This window comes from Tenrec ecaudatus, chromosome 4 (genome assembly GCF_050624435.1).
Source record: "Tenrec ecaudatus isolate mTenEca1 chromosome 4, mTenEca1.hap1, whole genome shotgun sequence".
NCBI classification, from domain to species: Eukaryota; Metazoa; Chordata; class Mammalia; order Afrosoricida; family Tenrecidae; genus Tenrec; species Tenrec ecaudatus.
The window spans coordinates 163,657,544-163,680,127 of record NC_134533.1 but is presented as its reverse complement, the minus strand read 5'-3'; the positions used below and the strand labels follow the sequence as shown (position 1 = coordinate 163,680,127).

The window sequence follows — 22,584 nt, the reverse complement described above, 5'->3', positions numbered from 1 at the left end:
ATCTTGGTGGAGAAGTGTCTGTGCTGTTAAAAGCAGGGGGGGGGCGAAGGGGGAGGAAGAATTGAACAATAGATTCACTTGCCAACCTAGGGTTGGAGAGAGAAGCTTTGGAAACCAGAGGCACAAGCTAGGGAAGGGATGCTTTCCTTGAGAGTTTTTTTTTTTTTTTTAAGAAAGAAGTCTACAGTTGGCCACCACCTTCTTTCTCGAACACAAAGGAATGCTGTTGGTTGTTCTTCGTCAGCCTCCTCTGCCCCCTCATTTTTGGAGGGTATTTTGTCAGTTTATCTTCTCATATCCCTTACTTTTAGCCTCCTTCCCGCCCCCTCCCCCCGTCCCCCGCCAATGCCGCGCGCACGCGCGCGCGCGCGCAAACACACACACACACACACACACACACACACACACACACACACACACACACACAGAAACTGTATAGTCAGGGCTTCCCAGCGCTCGCTCCCGACCCCATGCAAAGCGCGTTCCTCTTCTGAGAGCTCACTTCATGACGTGGAATGCCGGATCCAGGGTTACAGCACATATTAAATAAATTTTAAAAAAGGATAGAGCGAGAGAAGGGCGAGATTCTGCACTGTGACTGAGTCTCCTTGCGTCCCTGCATTCCTCCCGCCCTTGCTCCGGGTGCCCCATGATGTGCTGCCGGTACCCAGAGAGAGCAGCCGCGGGAGCAGCGGCGGAGCTGGAAGCCTGCAGCAGCCCCTTCTCCTTCCTCCTCCATGGACTGTGCCAAGCGGCAGCTCTGCCTCCTAAAGAAGCCCATTGAAGGGCCCATTGCATTCCCAGCACGTTTTGAGCTTGCTGCTTTCTCCCCCCTTCTTAGTCTTCCTCTCCCTCCCCCAACCCCCTCCAGCCCCCGTTACTTCCGAGAGAGGGAAAGAGAGAATCCTCAACTGAAGCCCCCGCCCCCACCCCCACCCCTATGTGCTTAAAAAAAAATCTCCTGCAAAATAGGTAAGTCAAAGACATCGGGAATCTTTCTTGCCTAAAGCTTAGGGACCTCAAAAACAAGAAAAGGGTTTGTTTTTTTTAAAAAGGAAGAAAGTACTTAAGTAGGTTTTAATATTTTATAAGGGAGACAGGGCAGACTAACTGATACTGCAATGTAGCTTCATCTGCCTTCTCCCCTCCTGCTTTTCATTTAAGTGTTTCTAAAAATTGACTACTGCGTGCCTGAGGCAGGTTGGTTCCCTTTGCTTTCTCACGGATTCCTTCCAGCTGTGTTATATTATATGCAAGTTGAATGTGAAGATTCATTCGCGTTCACTTTCCCAATAAATTATACTATTGTGAATTAACTTAGGGGATTGGTAACACATTTCCTGTATGTATGTATCTATGTATAGGAAGAAAAGATCTGCTAACTTTTCCATTTGTTTTTATTGATTAAAACATTTATTCAATTTTGATTGATATTATGACTCAAAAAGGACAATTGAATAAAATGTCATTATTATAATTTATCGATATATGCATTCCCATATACCGGTGGCATTAGGCAAAGAGGACAGAGATCAGAGCCATAAGGGAAGGCTCTGTATGTTAGAATAGTGCATTGCATATGTTTCTTATCATTGGAAAAGAATGATGTCTTTCTTTGAAATGTGTTTCATGTAGTATTCTCATTTGTCAGCAGGTAAGAACTGATGTTCCCACCCTCCTTTTCCTTCATCCACTCTCTAACCAGTTATCTGCCCTTCCAGCTTTTCACAGGATTTATCAGTTGAGCTTCAAGACACAGATCCATTTTGGAAACTGAGTGTTTTAATGCGGACACTCCCAAGCTCAGCATGCTTTACCTGTCACTATCTTTAGCTCTGACAGTCGCATAGATGTGTTCTTAAGAGCTGCTAATCATTCCTAATGGCTTTCAAGAATGAAGCTATACAAGTTCACAGAGGTTATGCATTTAGTGAAAAGAGACTTCAGTCATCTGTTCTTGGGTATTTGGGAGTGGAAATATAGTATACTACTGACCATATGCTTTTATTAACCATTTTGTGATTAAGAGCAATTTTGGATTTTCCCGCGATACCAATTATTTTACACAACTCAAAGCCTGATATTGGGTATTGGGCACATACTTTGTCATACTCTTTTACTAATGATTTTGGGGGCAGTCTACATCTTTTTTTCTGAGTAGATCCCTACAGTTTGAATATCGCCCTCCCCCCATCATGGTTAAAATTAGATTTATAAAGGGCACCTCTGATGTCAATGTGAGTTTTAACAGTCAAAAAGGTGTACTGGACAAAGTATTGCCATTATTGCTGAATCTGCTTGTACCTGTAATGCAGCACTGTGAACCGATTTTCTTGTTTTCTAGAAGAGGCATAGATAAGCTGTTTTTGTTCCTATGATATGCCTCTTATACTAAAGATGGCTTGGTTTAGGAAAATGTCAACACATGTTTCGATATTTCAGGGTCTCCTAAATTTAAAATATAGGGCAACTTCTAAACATTAAACATGTTGCTAGCTCTTTCTGAATGGTATTTCAAAATTGCTGATGGTTCTATATTACTCTTAGAAGCCCCACGTGTAGGAGTTTATTAAAATCATGCCTATGACTAAAGCTAAAAATCTGCATCTTTATTTCTGTTGCAGTTTTGTAATCAACAACCAACGATGAAACCTTCCATAACTGAGATGCTTCACAGAGGGAGGATGTTGTGGATAATTCTTCTAAGCACAATTGCTCTGGCATGGACTACCCCGATTCCCCTGATAGAAGACTCAGAAGAAATCGACGAGCCCTGTTTCGATCCATGCTACTGTGAAGTTAAAGAAAGTCTCTTCCATATACATTGTGACAGTAAGGGATTTACAAATATTAGTCAGATTACAGAGTTCTGGTCAAGACCTTTTAAACTGTATCTGCAGAGGAATTCAATGAGGAAATTGTATACCAACAGTTTTCTCCATCTGAATAATGCCGTGTCCATTAACCTTGGGAACAATGCGTTGCAGGACATTCAGACAGGAGCCTTTAATGGCCTTAAGATTTTAAAGAGACTGTATCTCCATGAGAACAAACTAGATGTCTTCAGAAACGATACCTTTCTAGGCTTGGAAAGCCTGGAGTACCTGCAGGCAGATTACAATGTCATCAAGCGTATTGAGAGCGGGGCATTTCGGAACCTAAGCAAATTGAGGGTTTTGATTTTAAATGATAATCTCATCCCCATGCTTCCAACCAATTTATTTAAGGCAGTCTCTTTGACCCATTTGGACCTACGTGGAAACAGATTAAAGGTTCTTTTTTACCGAGGAATGCTAGATCATATTGGCAGAAGCTTAATGGAGCTCCAGTTGGAAGAAAATCCCTGGAATTGTACATGTGAAATTGTGCAACTGAAAAGTTGGCTGGAACGCATTCCTTACACGGCCCTGGTGGGAGACATCACCTGTGAAACCCCTTTTCATTTCCATGGGAAGGACCTTCGGGAAATTAGGAAGACAGAACTCTGCCCTTTGTTGTCTGACTCTGAGGTGGAAGCTAGTTTGGGGATCCCCCACTTGTCGTCAAGCAAAGAGAATGCATGGCCAACTAAGCCTTCCTCGATGTTATCCTCTGTCCATTTCACAGCTTCTTCCGTTGAGTACAAGTCCTCAAACAAACAACCTAAGCCCACTAAGCAACCGCGAACGCCCAGGCCACCCTCCACATCCCAGGCTCTATATCCTGGCCCCAACCAGCCTCCCATCGCGCCTTACCAGACCAGGCCCCCCATTCCCATTATCTGCCCTACTGGGTGCACCTGTAATTTGCACATAAATGACCTTGGCTTGACAGTTAACTGCAAGGAGCGAGGATTTAATAACATTTCGGAACTTCTTCCAAGGCCATTGAACGCCAAGAAACTGTACCTGAGTAGCAATCTGATTCAAAAAATATACCGTTCTGATTTTTGGAATTTCTCTTCTTTGGATCTCCTGCATCTGGGGAACAATCGTATTTCTTATGTTCAAGACGGGGCCTTCATCAACCTGCCCAACCTAAAGAGCCTCTTTCTCAATGGCAATGATATTGAGAAGCTGACACCGGGCATGTTCCGAGGCCTACAGAGTTTGCACTACCTGTACTTCGAGTTCAATGTCATCCGAGAAATCCAGCCTGCGGCCTTCAGCCTCATGCCCAACTTGAAGCTGCTGTTTCTCAACAACAACCTGCTGAGGACCCTCCCCACGGACGCCTTCGCTGGCACATCCTTAGCCCGCCTCAATTTGCGAAAGAACTACTTCCTCTACCTTCCGGTGGCTGGGGTCCTGGAGCACTTGAACGCCATCGTCCAGATAGACTTGAATGAGAATCCCTGGGACTGCACCTGTGACCTGGTCCCCTTCAAACAGTGGATCGAGACCATCAGCTCGGTCAGTGTGGTGGGCGACGTGCTCTGTGGGAGCCCCGAGAACCTCACCCACCGTGATGTGCGCACCATCGAACTGGAAGTTCTCTGCCCAGAAATGCTGCACGTGGCACCTGCAGGAGTGTCCCCAGCTCAGCCTGGAGAGTCTCACTTGGCTGGAGGGCCCACAAGTGCATCCCCGTACGAGTTCTCCCCGCCGGGGGGACCAGTACCACTCTCGGTGTTGATTCTCAGCTTGCTGGTTCTGTTTTTTTCCGCAGTCTTCGTGGCCGCAGGGCTGTTCGCCTATGTGCTCAGAAGGCGCAGGAAGAAGCTGCCCTTTCGAAGCAAGCGGCAGGAGGGGGTAGACCTCGCTGGCATTCAGATGCAATGTCACCGGCTGTTTGAGGACAGTGGAGGGGGTGGAGGTGGAAATGGAAGTGGGGGTCGACCCACACTTGCCTCTCCAGAGAAGGCTCCGCCCGTGGGGCACGTGTATGAGTACATCCCGCACCCAGTCACCCAGATGTGCAACAACCCCATCTACAAGCCGCGGGAGGAGGAGGAGGTCGCCGTGTCGTCGGGGCAGGAACCAGGGGGCGCAGAACGTGGGGGTCCTGGGACACAACCCCCAGGGATGGGCGAGGTTCTGCTAGGAAGTGAGCAGTTTGCTGAACCACCCAAGGAGAACCACAGCAGCTACCGGACCTTGCTGGAAAAGGAGAAAGAATGGGCTCTGGCAGTGTCCAGCTCCCAGCTCAACACCATAGTGACAGCGAACCACCCTCACGCTCACCCTCACCCTCACCCTCACCCTCACCACCCAGCCGCTGGTGGGGTTTCCGGGGGAGTTGGGGGACCTGGGGGAGACTTGGCTGGGTTCCGCCACCACGAGAAGAACGGCGGGGTGGTGCTGTTTCCTCCGGGGGGCGGCTGCAGCGGTGGCACTATGCTGCTAGACCGAGAAAGGCCACAGGCAGCTCCCTGCACAGTGGGCTTTGTGGACTGTCTTTACAGCGCAGTGCCCAAATTAAAGGAACTACACGTCCACCCTCCTGGCATGCAATACCCAGACTTACAGCAGGATGCCAGGCGCAAAGAAACCCTTCTCTTCTCGGCTGGAAAGGGCTTCACAGACCACCAACCCCCCAAAAGTGATTACCTCGAGTTAAGGGCCAAACTTCAAACCAAGCCGGATTACCTCGAAGTCCTGGAAAAGACCACATATAGGTTCTAACAGAGAAAGATAGATTCGTTTGTTTTGTTTTGTTTTTTAAAAGAAAAGGAAAATAAAAGAAATATATCCCAATCCCCCTTTACACTTGCCCCAATAACTCCTTCCTCGTAACCCTCCCTGCCCAGACCAGAACTGAAGCCGCATGATAACTACAGGATACAGACGTATGCCCTCTCTCTCTTGAACGGGATTTGGAGGAAGGGCCATACCCAGATCATTAATCAATGAAGTGCCTTCGCAGACTTTTGCCAGCAAATGTTATCATTATTTTTTTATACTGAAATTGAGACTTTGACTGTGCCATGTATAAGGTATATAAGGGGTCGTTGTATTGATCCTAATTAAGTAAAATTCAATGTATCTTTTTTTTCAGTATTTTTTTTTTTTAGTTGTAGTTTTGTTTGAAAAGGAGGGGGGCGGGCGGGCAAGTTGACATTTGTGGCTTTCTTTCCTCTTCCCGTCATGGCACAGATTCTGTACATGTATTAAAATGCAGTTTGCTGCATGCCTGGAACTGCAAGACGGGAGGGAGGGCGCGGGTCTTGCTGGAATGTTCTCACTCACAATCTTTTCTCACGCTCATGCCCCCACCCAGATGGCAAATCCCTGCACACAGGTCCTTCAACCCACAACCTCTTTTTCTTTTCTTTTTGGTGCAGATTTAAAGGTATACACACACGCCCTAACAGACTAACACCCACACAGACCCCATTACCCTTCGGTTCCATCTGATGCGTTCCGGGTTGACCCCTCGTCTCTTTTCCGTAGCTTCACTCCTCGTTGTTTCACTTACAGCATCTCTTCTGACCACCCTGGGGAAGTCACATCACAGGCTGAGCCTCTCAAGTGGAGGACCCGGTGGTTTAACAGCCGGAGGCGCGCATCTAGGGATGAGCACCCTCTTTGTGACATTTCATCCCGATGCCAAGATTTTTTGGAGAACATCTGCACTTTCTTATATATATATATAATATTAAAAAAATTTAAAAAGCAACTGGGTATATATCACTAACAGCTTTGTAGGAAGCACTTTTAATGTTTTCTCTCACACACAAAGATACAAAAGAAATGTGCATATATTTATTCTGTAATTTCAGTGATTATAAATTGTAAAGGTAATGTTTAATCATTGTATAGTGATTATGCGTCTGGTATAGCTTTCCTAATAAAACGTTTTTTGAAAAACATAATACATTATATATAGAGGATACAGAGCTTGAACCTAAAACTCCAGCTATGCCATGCCTTTCTTGCTCCCCCTTTAAACACCCCCTTTCTTTTTACTTGTTCTACGGAAAGTTAGTTGATTCATGAGTTTGACACACTGTGTTGTTGATACACCATCCGCACCCTCCGCACCCTGTACCCCAATCCTATTGGGACTTAGAACCATCTGATTGATAGTGCCTGACTTTCTCTTGGAGGACGAATCTCCAAGTTAGTACCACCATGAGGCAGGAAACAACGGAGAGAAAATAGAGTCGCTGTCACTAGGTTTCTAAGTTCAAGATTAATTCGATCAGATAATCAAGGATCCAGTCATCTTAAGAGAGATCGCAAAAGGCCACAAGGAACTGGAAAATTTCTGTTCTTTAAAACAAAACAAACGCACTGAATTCACAGACCCAATTTGGCCGTCAAAATCCGCTTTGCTGCGAAAGTCGTCACACTTGTGTTTGTCTTTTCTAATCCCTCGCTTCACTTACTGGCCCCAGCTGTGCTTGAACTAAGACAGGATGCTGGATAGAATTTTTCTTTCTATGTACTATTAAAATGCTGTGAAGTTGACTTGGTAATAACCAGTTTATGATCCATTTACAAATGAGTGAAACCAAAGAAAATCAAAGGTTTAAGGTATCTAGTGTGTGGAGGAAATTTGAACTGATAAAATCCTGAGCTTGGAGGTAGGCACTTATCTCATTAGGCCAGTAGAGGGCAGCAGAGTTCCAGCGATTCCAGCTGCAGATTTCTGCAGTGAAAGCAGTATTTTCTGCTAGTGCTACTTCAAGCTGCCCTTATAACAAATTATCATTACGTGTTGAATGTAATTCACCACAATTCACTGATGCCTTACATCACAATTTTCCCACTAAAAAAGGAATAAGACCGGCAGCTTGAAAAGCTGTGGGGTTGGTAAACCACTAAGACACTGTATTTTTAAAACGCTCCATGAATGTCTAGAAGATATTTGTATATCTTGATGAGTTATACATGGATACCTACACAGGTAGGCCTACAAATGGAAAGTACAAGTCTATAAATATCAAACATACAGTTTTCGGGGCTACTTTGCATTTGACATACTGTACCTAGAAATTTTATCCTCAATTATTTAAAATATATTTTCAAATAACTTAAGATGAAAAGAGATGTCTATGGGAAAAGACTCACCCTAGCTCTACATAAAATATTGACATTAAAATTTTTATATGCAAGAGGATCAGACCTACTACTAAATAGGTGTCATTCATTCACTGACATTTTGTCTCTTCACCTTTCCACATGTCATCATTGTTTCTTGCTATCTTACTCCCCCCACCCACTCATTTCTCTTTCCTTCACTTAGAATTCACTTAACCACCACTCCTTAAGCATACACTTTCTAAATTAGTGATCTATAGTGCTTATATTATACCTGTTTTATGTTTTGGAAAATAACAGGAAGCATGTGCGCAGTGAAAACTCAAAGTGCGAGCTAGATCCTTCTGATAGAAATACTTCCCTCGATAACACTGCACACTTCCATCACATGACATACTATACAAATCAGGATAAAGTACAATCAGTAATGATCCTGGTGCTTTTGGCATTTGAAAAATGAGTGTCCAATAGCAAATCACGATGCAGGTTCATAATGATGTTTATATTCTAATACAACAGAAAGTAAGGCTGTGTAGTCTTACATGTAGGGGTAAGTTCATCCTTGAATGAGGAATAAATTTATTTATTTAGTAAAAATAAATTTATGACATGAGATGGGATTTTGTGTTAAAGAATATAATTTTATTTTTCTTCCACGGAACTTTCTGCCCCATGGTGAAGCCTCTTGTTTTAGCTCTGCATTAAAACTGCTGATGTTTGCTTTGCTTTATGATACCAGATAGATGTTTTTAAAATGTCACGAATGTTAATATAGATATTATGATTAGAATTTGTTTTATATTCTTAATATATGTGCTACCAAAGCGAGCACAATTTGTTTTATATTCTTACTGCACTAAAATTATGTTTATTTTTAAGGTAAACAAACATCACTAATTCACTTCTGGGTAATGGCCAATTGGATAGAAGCCGACCCATCCTGACAGATGTTTGCTCTTAACTGTCATTTCATAAACAGCTATAGGAATAATATCCAGAAATCATGAAACATATTGTAATGTTCCTTAAATTATGAGATGCCATAATTTAAGTGGGAAATAACTGGACTTGGAATATGAGTTTATATGGTCATGATAAATTTAATGTGCTTTGTATCATATGCAGTAGAGCTATGTGGATGCTTTTATGTTTTTATTTAGAAAGGGATATTCTAACATCAAATTACTAAAAATTAAATACATTGTCATAATATTTTTAATAAAATGTATAGATAGAATCGCAAAGAGAGATTAATGACTGAGCTTGACATTTTTGTTCGCTTTAATTTTAAACCTAAGATACATTAAAAGGAAAGCATTTGTGCTTAGAATTATAAAAATTAATAATTTGGTTATAGAAGAAAAGGATTTTCTTTTGCCATTGGCACATGTCAACTTGATTTATTTACTGTATCCATATGGGCCTGTACTTTTCGATTATGGTGTCTAACCCCCCAAATGTGGCATTCGTGTGAAATGCAGAGACAAAGGGACCCTGAAGGAAATGCTTCAGAGAGTGTCAGCTACAAATGTCTAATGAGACAAGATATTGAAGAGCAAATGTGAATGAAAAGCTATCTTGTCCTAAAGGATTTGAGCTGGTTTAATCTGAGTTTAGAAAGTGACAGCTTAAACTTAGCTCAAAATCCATTCCTAGAAAATTCAGGTGAAAAGAACATAAATGTCATAAATTAATCATGGAAGTGTTCTCTTTAAGACACTATAGGCCTTTTCAAAGTAATAGGAGCAATAACACATGTGTAATTGGGCAGTCATATGCATCATTGTATATAGAGAGCTATTATATATGTATATACACTGTATATACATGTATATAATTTTTATATGTTGAGTTACAGTTATATGTAAATTATGCATTTTTCCTCACATGTATAACAGTATCTGTTTTATTCTTTTCTTTTTTGTGTTTCTGTCTAGTCATCGTCTGAGTGAAACTGGATGAAATTATAAGTCGTCACTTTGGGAATATTCACATGTAAAAAATAACATTGTAATGAATCTTTATGAATTTAAAAGTTCTTTTACCTTACAGTTTGTTTCATTTTGTTATTTAAATCATAGCAGACCAATTTCAGTGTGTGATATAAGATACATCTTCAAAGTAAAGAAACTAATCTCTTATAAATGTGCAATATATATAAAAAGAAAAAATAAGTGCTCTTTTTCATTTCTACTTCTAGAATACATTTTATAGGTGAAATTTATTTCAACCATTTTATTAGTTAAGCAATGTCTCAGAAGTTGTCTAAGTGTGCAGGAAAAATGACATCTTACATGTAAAGAAAGAGAACTAGAGATGCTATTTATGATGTCCATCATCTGGTTACTTCTTTTAACATCACCCTTCATTTCAGATGTATGAGGGTGGAATGGCTGACTCTGTATGGTAACCCAGTTTCTAGTATCTTATATGCATTGGGCAATTACGTAACTTCAAGGTCGGAGGCTCAAACTCACCAGCCACTGGAGGGAAGAAAGATGAGGTTGTGTGCCCCCCAAAGATTTACAGCTTTGGGAGTCCTATATAAGGTTGTTATGAGCTGGAATTAATTTAATGGCATCGAGTTTAGAATTTGGATACGAAATCTGAGCTGAAGGGGCGGGGCCAATATATGAGGAAAGCAAGTACAGTAGGGGCTGTCAGTTGTGAAGAGGCGAGGTTGGACAAGTCGCTTTCTTTCTAATTACATTTATCCCTAAAAGAATATTTGTATTTGGGACAAAACCATTTTCTCTTTTTTTTTCACTGATACAGATTAAAATTTTGCTCTATGTTTTAATATAAACTGATACTTGCAATTGATTTCAAATAGAGAGACAAAAACATTGTAATTATTTTGTGGTGTGTGATCCAACGCCAACAAAATCATTGAACAGCAAAGTTCCAGGGTTACCTGAGGTTAAAAGAAGGTGCAGCGGCAGCAAGACTCGGTGAGCCTCCGAGGTCTTGGAGGAGATTCCCGCCAGCTCATGGGTAATCCGATGACAGACTGATCAAATTTGCTGTGCTTTCAATGCTCAAAACCCAACAGGTTCCATCCTTATGCCCCTAGCCACTAAGAAAGTGCTAGTGATAAGATAAAACAAATATGTATATTTTATTCTAATTTAAATGTGATAATTATCAAATTGCTCTCTTACAAAGCAGAAGGCACCACTTTTCCAGGATTGCTTTACATGCGACCATCGGGCCTTTGCTCTTTGAACACTTATTACTCGGAATGCACCCCACTATCAATGATTTGGATGATGAAACACTACTAAATGAATTTTAATTTCTCATTAAAACGAGAGCCGATATTCCCGAGACTGCATTGGCCAAGGTTAGTTCAGAAGACAAGTCACTGAAGCAAAGATGCCACCTGATGATGCAGATGAACGGGAAGGGATCCTCTCCTCTTCTGTGGCCTTATTCCGTCCACGATTCCTGCAGCTCTGCTTCCACTTCGGTTTCTGTTTCAGTGCACGGTGTTCTTGTGACAAAGGGAACATGTACTGAGCTCAAATTGGGTGCCAAGGCAAGATCAGGAACTGATAAAAGTCCTTCCACTCAATGACAAAATGTCCAATTCACTTACCTTTGCCCTTAGGCTGAGAAAATAATTCAGCATGTCTCACCTCTTTGTGAAATCATTTATAGATCTGGTGAAGGTCAGAGCCTATCATACTAATATTGGAAATCAAATGAGAATCAACAAATACATAAAAATATGGAAACCAGCTTGAAAATTCCAAAGATTTTATCTTCTACCTCATAATGTCCTTTAGATCTTAACATCCAAAGTCTAGCTTAATTGGTCAAAAGAGAAATGTTGAACTACTGATCTTGGAATCAGCATCTCTCCCTAGGATCCACACATCCTCTGTAGTTGCAGTTTTGGTTACAGATGAGGTGAAAGTTTTCTGATAACTTGTCATTTGGTGTTCTAAGAATCTTTACCCAGATTCTAATAAGAAAATTTGTCTTAAAAGGTTTCCCTACTTTGCAGTTTTGGGTCTACTTTTGCAATTTAAAAAAGTGTGTCACGTATGTAAACTATAATTTTGTGATTGGGAAATATAAGTAAAAGTTTATCTCAATTGGAGATTTTTAGATGTATTGATTTGAGTTGGGATTTTTTTCCTGACCTGTGCTCTTATTCACCAAATTTAGATTCAAAATTGAAATCTGTCATACTATTTTTAATGCCAGTTAAATCAGATATTTTACTTTTATTGCTGGAAATACAAAACCTGCATCCAGATAATGTTAATCCCAGGATAAATAATCAATCTGCCAATAATCAGGACAATGGATCTCCCCTGCTTCCTTAAGGAAACCGTCCTAAACAAGAAGGGCAACGGGAAGAGAAGAGGTAGGAGAGGAAACTACGCTCCCTTTTCAAAGACTATTTTTACCTTTCTTCTAATCAATAGGTTTGTTATTGTTTTTGCTCTAGTAAGAGCTCTTAATTATTCATTAATTAATTTATGAGTCCTTCCAATATCAGTTTCTCTTGGGTTGTTAAGAAATCATTTAAGGCACACATCCCAGCTGTTTATATAGACTGAATAAATCATAATTATTAAAAAGTCTATTATAATTTATCATGTGACATATTCAGAGCTATGCATATATTACAGAGTTGCTCATATGTCATTTCAGAAAAAATTTAAATTGACTAAATTGTTGTTCTCTTCTGTGTGCTTGTGGCCTGCATTTTACCAGTATAATATTGATTTGGATGATATATAATTTTCTCTTTGTAAATGTGATTACTTGATAACTGAATATCATTCAAATGAATCCCTGATGCCTTACATGAGTCTTATTTACTAGAATTTTTATGAAGTAGGTGAGAGATTGAATGATGCATTACTGAACAAATGCAATTAAAGTTTCAAATGAGGTAAGAAATCATTTGGGAGGTTGGACAGTATGTTACCTCTAGCTGCTAATGTTTCGTTTGTTTGACAATCATTTCTCATGTTGACTGAGACATGGCTGCAGAGTGGGCAATACTCTATTCATTATTTCCATTCTCATCTCAAATATACTCCTGCGTTTCCATAAGCATTATGTGAACTCAGAGAAGGCAGGATTGGGATGCTGATTCTGGAAAACATGTGCAAACAACATTCTACCTATCCTAAGTGAAGCATGTGCAGCGGTATCTTATTTCTACTCTATTTCTGACATTACAGAAAAAGGGAAAGAAATGTCAATATGAAAGTGAAGACAGTGTGTATAGTCAGATGGAATATGCTTCTAGTTGGTGATGATTCTCCAACCATCAGTATAAAACTGCTGTTCTCAACAAGGATGTCTAACTTGAACCAAGCAAGGAATTGTTTTTCACACGTCTAACTTTATGTCGCATCCATTATGGACATGAAAATTCAGCTTTCAGTCCACTTCATTCAGTAGGCTGTGAGTGAAAAAATAAACTAAAATTTAAATGCTCTTAAATATTTATGATGTACATGATGCTACATTATGTCAACGGGAGTGTGTGGGGAGAGTTAACCTGAGTGTCCTTCAGTCACTTCGCATATCTGTACCAAGGATTCAATTATTTTGGAAGTACTTTAGAGGAGAGCCTGTCTTCAACCTTTTGTTATTAAGGGTCTAGGACTGTTTTTTGCTCAAAATGGACTATGCATTTAAATCAAACTTGAGTTTCATGGAGTCTACCTGTTCCTAGAATTGTCCCACAATTATCTTCCTTTTTACTGGTTTTAATATCATCTTGGCTACTATTGACATTAGCTAAGTACTTGTTGAATAAGTATGAATAAGTAGAATTTTAACATATATGTAGCTCAGGAGTTCTTACATCCATTCCTAGTATTTTAGTGTGTAATCCACAGAAAGGAAGAAAAGGGATGGAGTGTGACAGAGGTAGTAAGAAGGACAGCGACTTCATTTTCTTTATTAGCAATCTACACTCTGACCTCAAGGAAATGAGACTGAGGAAACTGAAGCATAGGATTAGATCTATGAGGAGAAACTAGGGGGAAAGAAAATTTAAAAAGGCAAAAGATGGAGAGAGAGGAAAGAGTTACAGAACTTAGTTTTATGTTCTCATTAACAGAGAGCAGAGAAAGCAGCATGTCCAGTAGTAACCACATGTGGTAAGGACCATGGTCACGGTTACAAGTAAGAGTATTAATTTGCTCTGCTGAGTTGCTGTCTCCTTTGTTATAATAGCTTCACAACAGCTCCACCACCTTACTGTTAGATGCTTTTCGAATTTTAACCTAACATATGTGCATTAAATCAAACAAGATATATTTGCAAAGATTGTATGTACCACCTTCTTTTAGAGAAATAGTTGACATAGATTGATATGTTCCATACCAATGAAATGTGCAAGATTTCAACTTGCAGGGTGAGGATATGGCTAACTCTTTTTAACAATTTTTTTTAGTTAACCCCTGATCCTGTTGTGGGTAAAAGGAAAAGAAACAAAAATGAATGAATGATTGCCTGGCGGGATGACTAAATGAAATGAATGCTATATGGAATATATTTTTACCTTAGAAAATGTAACATTTAACAAATTGCTAATGATAATTAATTTGATAATATGAGAAGTAAAAGATAGAAATTCTATGTTGTTTAAATTTTAAACATGAAATATGAGTTTATTCAAATTTTACTCTATTTTATTGAAGGATAACATCAGTCAATCAACCAGAGTACTTGAGGCTGAATTTAGTTCAGTCAGAAATACTTAACACAGATACTAATACACACACACACACACACACACATTTTATATGACCCTCAAATATCGTGTTTTTTTTAAAAGCCATGGAAATCTATGTGAATTTTTAAATGCTTTTCTGGTCCCAGGAAGCATGACCATCTGGTCCTACAACTGACCTATCTAAGATGTTTGATTTTTGTTAAAATTCTGTAATTGTTTTATAACTTTATGGTATCTTTGAAATATACTTGCCTTTGAATTCTAATTATATTAACTAAAGAGTATAATTCTAAACCGTACATTTACATTTTAAGTGAATTTAAAATATAATTAAATATCTTTGAAATTTTTATGGAAAAGTACTGTGCAAAGTAGATTACAGAGTTTCATCTTATTTTCAAAGGGAATTAATGGCTGGTAATATAGTAGACTTTATAAGATGTAACATAAGAAATAAATATCTGGCTAGTCCATAAAATCAAGAATGAAGGGATATTAACTTCTTCAACTCTAAAGTAATCTTGTGTGATATAAACTTCAAAGAATATAATTATTTATGGCTATATTCAATTAATATATTGAGCTCTTTAAAATGTTCAAATATATATTTGTATCAATATCCCATGCACTTTATTAGTATCTACACTAACAAGACTCATTTTATAATATAGAAAAATGTTAATATCCAAATTATAAAAGATGTGACCTGAGTTTCATATCTCAATCCTTTGTGAAAGTCAATCAACATCTCAGCCTCAGATTTTCTGAATAACCAGCTGTGTAAGACACAATGTTGTCTAGAGGCCAGATGTGATGACAACGAGCAACTTCCAGGAAAGCATTCCCTATGCCTACAATGGACACATTCAAACTCTAAGTCTTATTGGTGCTTCATAGAATGCTGATATCTAAAAATTTTAAAATCCCCATGCATACTATAATGTACTTCTATTATATTGCTTATAGTTCTGAAACTTCAATGTGATTATAATTGTTTTCAATAACTGTGGGTTTCAAAATATTATTGAATGCAGATTTTGTTCTAGGCCAATGGAATTTCATTATGGATTATGCTATTATTTTAAAATAGCAAAGTATCAAACACAAATGGACACTAAAAACAAAATCCAACAGCTATGAAACTTTGTTAAGTGAGTATTCCAGGGATTTAGATCTCCTCGGCCACCTGCCATTGTTGTGGGTAATGATGACTGGATAGCAAACAAAAACTGTAATCCTATAATCACATCCGTTTTCTTTAATTACAACAGATAATAGGTCCCATTGCAAAATGCCTGTGTCCTATGATAATATGACTGAGTATATTGGAACAACTATTTGCTGATTCTTAGTCGAGGGCACAACCGTAATAGCATATGCTGAGAATCCGCAGAGGGTTTTTAATTTTCTTTTATTTCTTAATAGCCTTTGAGTTTCAGATCAGTTTTAAGTTTACAAATAACTTGAGCAGAAAACATAGGATTCCAATATGCCTCTCTGCACACTGCTTCTTCTATTAATACTGAGCAATGCTGTGGTAAGTTTTTTCAATTAAAGGAGTCCATATTGAAACATTGTCCGTGCTTGGCTTACAGGGACATTCACAGCTTGTTTCATGCACTCCTACAGTGGGATGTGGTTATAAGTGGGGCAGCAGTTGGAAACCACCCGCAGTTCAATGGGAGAAAGGCTGTAAACTGCTACCATCTCGGAAACCCATAGAGGGTTAGCCGTTAGCCAGCATTGACTCAGGGCAACGAGCTTGGTTTTGTCTTTATAATGTATAAGGTCACGTAACCACCTTGAGAGTCGCATAAAATCGTCTCGTTGCTCTGTTAATGCCTAGTATTCCATTGTCTCCCCCTTGAATATCTAGCAAATACTAATATATCCAGTGTTTCTGTAGTTTTGCCTTTATATGAAGTCCTATAGTTGGAATTATAAAGTATGTAGTTTTTCCACATGGGCTTCTGTTAAAAAAATATGCATTTAACATTTCTCCATGTCTTTGTGGCTTGATTGCTCACTTCTCACTGCTGGACAGTTTGCTTATCCATTTACTGACAGAAAGATATCTTAGATATTTCCAATTGTTGCCATTTCTGAAATAAAGCTGATACAATATTAGTGTGAAAGTTGTGTGTGTGTGTGTGTGTGTGTGTATAAGATACCTAACCTTGCAATGATAGGATCACGTATTCAGCTTTTAAGAAGCTCCCAGACTGCATTTCAAAGGGAATGAGGTACCATTTGGCACATATCATCAATGAAGGAGAATTTCTGTGGCTTCACATTGTTGACAGCATTTCATGTTGTCGATGTTTGGCGTTCAGACATTCTAACAGGTGCAGGAGGTCATGGTGGCCTAGGGGGTCAAGTTTTGGACTGCTCATGGAAGAGGGCGTGGTTCCACCTCACCTGCCAGCTGAGGCCGCTCCTCTCCAGTTGCACTCTCAGAAACTCTCAGGGCGCCCCCCTGCCCCTCGCCCCCTGCACTACAGGCTTGTTAGGCAATTCACTCCATGGGCATGAGTTACTGTGGACATAGTAGGTACATGGTGGTATCTTGTTTCTGTTTTGATTTGCAATTCCTTAAAGATGTATGATGTTGAACATTGTTTTCATGTGTACATGCCTTCTGTATATCTTAATAGTGAGGTTCTGTTTAGATTTTTGCACAATTAATAATTGTGTGGTTTGTCATTGTTGAATTTGAAGAGCATTATAAGGATTTTGTATACAAGTCGGTTTTCAGAGATATCTTTTACAGATATTTTCTCCTACTCTGTGGCCTGTCATTTAATTCTCTTTATAGGGCGTTGACAGAAGTTTTAATTTTAATAAAGTCCAACTTTCCATTTTGTTCTTTGATGCATTGTACTTTTGGAAGTACATCTATAAAGTTAGCAACAAAGCCAAGCTCAGCTAGGTTTTCTCTTATCTTGTAGAATTGTATAGTTTCACAGTTTACGTTTAGGTCTATGATTCTTTTTTTTTTAACCCAAATCCTAAACTCTGGGTCTAGATTATTTTTTCTTATGTAAATATCCATTTTTCTTATATAGATATTCAATTAATCCAGCATGGTTTGCTGAAAAGAACACCAGTTTTCCATTGAATACCCTTTGCTAGCTTTACAATGTTCCCATTAACACATATATGCATTTTTCCATAAACTTTTGGAAACATATGTATTTACTCTGCTTAATTTTATTTCTTGAAAAACTTTCTGAACTCCCTTCATATATATATTTAAGTCTTCCTATCCATGATCATTGACTATCTCCTTACTTATTTTATCAAGAGTTTTCTTGTTTTCCTCTTTTGAATTTTATATATACATGGTTACTTAAGTGTGTCCCCCTACAACCCCCACCCCTTTTTTGCTGGAGACTACTTTAAAGAGACTATCATTTGATTTTCAAATTCCCATTGTTCAATGCTGGCATAACACCCCAAGTCATTGCCTGGAAATCACTGCACACTCATAGTGTGACTCTATGTTTGATTTCAAGGCTATTCATATTTCTGGGGTGGTGTATTGAATTGCTGACTTTATGGTTATCCATCCAACACTTGCCCAACTTCCTTGCCACCCCCACCTCTGACAGCACCACAAGTGTCTTTTGTATGTTACGGATGCATTTACTACCATGGCATGATGCTTATTAATTCCAGGAACTAGTCATTGTTTCTTTGAGATTTTCTACATAGACAAACATATTCTCTGTGAATGAAGACAGTTTTACCATTTCCTTCCCAATCTACATACAATTTACTTCTCTCTTCCTCTCTGATCTAATTACACCAGTTAGGACTATGAATGTAATTATTGTATAGGAGTGGTGAGTGCGGCTATCCCTTTCTTGTTCCTTATCACAGGTAAAGCACCACGAGTCATTTCTCATCCTTATATATGATGTTCTTTATAGGACATAACTATTGGTATGATCACATGACTTTTTTTTCAGCCTGTTGATGATTTTTACCTATGGAACCAATCTTTCACTTGGTTGCTGTGTACAATTATTTCCATATATCATTCAATAGAATGTGCTAGTTTTTATTGATGATTTTACATGTATCCTTATCAAATATTTTGATTTATAATTTTCTTTCTATAATGTTTGTTGTCTGTTTATTTTCCCAAGGTAATGCTGACTTTACATAAGAGGTTGGTATGTGTGCCTTCCTTTTGCATTTTAAAAGGAATGTAAGAAGGGCTGGAGCTTATTTTCATTTAAATGTCAGAGAGAAATCCTCAGTAATTCTATCTCAGTCAGATGATTCTGTTTTGGAGAACCATTAACTGTTGATTCAGATTTTAAAATAGATACAGGTATATTCAGTATGTCTTTTTCTCCTTGTGTGAATTTTGAAAGGTTGTATCATTGAAAAAAATTACTCTATTTCACCCAAGTTGTCAAAGTTGAGGGCAAAAAGTTATTTATAGTATTTGAAAAATATTTTTAAGGTGTCTATCAAATAAATTGTGATGGTCATTATTTCATCACTTTTCCCTTTTTTTAGTAATTGACAAAGAAGTATTACTTGAGCTGATTTAAATTATGGTTGTTCTATTTTTTCAATTTACACGAAAGAATGGATGTATGCATTTTTCTTCATTTTTACTCAAAATGCAACCTACCAGCTTTTGACAATGGGAATGACATAGTTATGTGACCCTATTTTTACACCTATGGTATATAAAAGTTAATTAGCATCACAACTGAACAGGCTTGCAATCAATCTCATAGGGACACACTGAAGTCCAGACATGGACACCACGCTAACGCAGGTCTTAGGCATGTTCAAGGGCTGTTGTCACAGCAGAAACCAGATTTCCCTGGAACGCCTTCCTTCCTCCTGCCAGTCAGCATGTTAGAGTTAAGAAAGGTTTCTTTTGTGAAAGGTCCCATCCCTTTGTACATGGCAGACACTGGCTTGATGAACATTATCATGAATGTGCTCTCTTCAGTTGCTTGTTAAATTCTTTTAGGTGTATATGTGTTGACATAGAGTTGCTGAGTCATGCGGCGTTCTCTATATAGAATCTTTAGAAATAATAAACACTGTTTGCCACAACTTCTGCACCTTTTAATATTCTCACCAACACTGCGAGTATTCCAAGTTCTCCATATCCTAATGCTTCTTGTTTTCTGATTTTATTTATTTATTTTGATAGTTGCCATCGTAGAGGGTATAAATCTGTAATTTATACCCTCCTTGTAATTTTGATCTTTACTTCCCTGGTGACTCCTGACCATCAATACATTTTCACGTATTTAGTGCCCATTTCTATATCTTCTTTGAAGAAATCTATCCACATCTCTTGTTCATTTTTAGATGGGATTGTTAGTCTTTTTTATTGTGGAGTTTTATGGGTTTTTTATTCCTTCTGCATGTTGAGCCCTTATCTGATACATATTTTTCACATATTTATTTCACTCTATAGATTGCTTCTTTACATCATTGACTATGTCTCTTGATGCACAAATGTTTCTCTTCCATGAAGTCTAGTTCATGTGTCCTTTTTCTTATTGTTTGTCCTTTTTGATATTATCTCTTAAAATTTCTGTGTCAAAAAAACATTGAGCCTTTTGTTTCTATTATTTTATGTTATTGTCTGAGGCATTAAACTAAGCTCATTCTTATGCCTGTGGAAATCCAGTTGTCTGGGAACTATTTGTGAAGCACATATTCTTTTCCCTTAAATAGCTTTTATATTCTTATAAAAACCCAATTGGTCACAGATGTTAATTTATGAATTCTGTGTTTAATTTCTAAGGAGACCTGGGGTATGTGTTGGATCGCTAACCAGAAAATCTACAATTGGAAACCAAGAACTGCTCTGAGGGCGAAAGATAAGGCTTCCTTCTGCCACAAAGATGTACATACAGTCTTGGGAAATCACAAGGGAAAGCTCTACTTGATCCTGTAGAGCAGGGGGGTCAGACTCAATGAAACGCGGGCCATTTGGTGCACCAGGCAAGATTCACAGGGGCCACATCACATTTACATATTTTATTAAGTTTATATTTTGAAGTGAGGATTCAGGAATATGGATAGGAAAATTAAAACACTATATACTTGCTTTTATTTAAGCTATTATTTTATTTAATGTATTTATAGAACTAAAATTATTTATTTTTTTACCTAAAACTTGCCAGTGCTTTCCTCCTACTAGTTTTCACTTACCTCCTTTGTTGTAACTGGAAAATATAACAAAGTAACTAATAAAAAACACAAAATGTTGGACAGTTGACAAACGTGATGCACAATCGTAACGGCTTCCCTCTAAAAGTGAGAATTCACGCTGCCGCTAGGTGTGATTCATGACAGCACCACCCAGAGTGCTCACTTTAACCTTTTCGCTGTCGGGATCTGTTTACATGACGTCACACTGAGCGTGGAGGACAGATTCCTTCCAAACGTTGCCAGAACCGAGTCAGCCCATTTATACACGTCCGCAGGCCCCCAGGAGAGGCACTGGGCCACGTGCAGACTCGTCTTCAGTAGTTAAAGGGTTAATGAGGCAATTGTGTGCATGGTATTGCCTCGATGTCCCCTAAGCGCTATTTTCTTCATAACAATTTTTTCTATTTTCATTTCGTTCCAGACCATCACGGGCCCAAGTTATCTCGGGGGCGGCATGTGGCCCGTGGGCCACCAGTTTGACACCCGTGCTGTAGAGTAAATGATGCGTCCGAATGCACTCGAAGGCAGTGAGTTCAGGTTGAGTGTGATGTCTCGTTTCTGGATTTTAACATGATTTCACTAGCGTATGTTACTCATTTTACAAGAAGCTTCTTTTAAAAACTACTGTGCTTGAACTCACCCAGAGGCCCTTCAGAAGACAGACGTGGAGCTCTGCTTCTGATCAGTCACAGCTCTGAAGATTCTAAGCAGCAGATTCACTCTGCACAGATGGAGTAAACTTGGTTTGAAATTGACTGGACAGAAACCAACAAAATTAGAAATCTTGTAGCACATTTTTAAATTGGGAAGTGTGAGTCTTCTTACTTTTATTCATTTTGAAGACTGCTGAGGCTATAAAGGGTTTCCTTCTTCAATTTTTTATTGTGAAATAGTGATTGTTTATATTTCAGATCGTCAAATTTGTATTAAAAAATAGAGTACTTATTAGTTTTCCCAATAGCTTGCTCTGACCTCAATGTACCAATTCACTCAATATAATGTTGTTGAAGTCCACCCACGCCATAACTTGTTTCACAGTGTCGTCATTGTTCTTCAGGGACATAGTATGTCATTATGTTGATGCACCCATGACTATGTAATACATTCTTTCATTGCAGGGCATTTAGGAGGTCCCCATCTTCCAGCTATGGTGCACAGTGCTTCAAAGAGCATGTGTGCACATGGTGTGCATGGTGCATCTGCTTCGATTCTTACTTCTTTAGGCTTTGTCCCCAGGAAAGGAGTTGCTGGGTCATGTGGTCTTTCCATGTCCAGTTGTTTGAGGAAATGCCACGCCACTTTCAACCGTGGTTGGAGGGTCTCACCAATCTCACCAGCAGTGTATGATGGTTCCAGCCTCTCCTCAGCCTCTCAAGCATTTGTTACTTTCTAGGTTTTATTTTATTTTATTTTTCTTAACTTTGCTATCAAATCAGGAGTAAGGTGATAGCTCTTCGCTGTTTTGATTTGAATCTCTCAGCTGACTAATGATCATGGACATTTCTTCAGACCCCTTTTGGCTGCCTGGATATCTTCTTTGGTGAACGCTCTGTGCAGATCTTCTGCCCATTTTTAAATTGGATTATACGGCACTTTTTTGTTGAGTTGTTGCAGTTTTCGATAGATTTTAGAGATTAATTCCTTATCTGATATTTGATTGCTGAAACTTCTTTTCCCCATCTGTGGGTTCTCTTTTTGCTCTTCGAATGT

General features: G+C 38.9%; 1 protein-coding gene across 1 annotated transcript; it reads left to right on the top strand.

Moving 5' to 3' along the window:
* The first annotated feature begins 2,645 nt into the window (after positions 1-2,645).
* SLITRK3 (SLIT and NTRK like family member 3) lies at positions 2,646-5,603 on the top strand. Its single transcript, XM_075548887.1, has one exon. It carries the CDS (start codon positions 2,646-2,648, stop codon positions 5,601-5,603), a length of 2,958 nt encoding a protein of 985 aa, XP_075405002.1.
* The last annotated feature ends 16,981 nt before the right edge of the window (positions 5,604-22,584 follow it).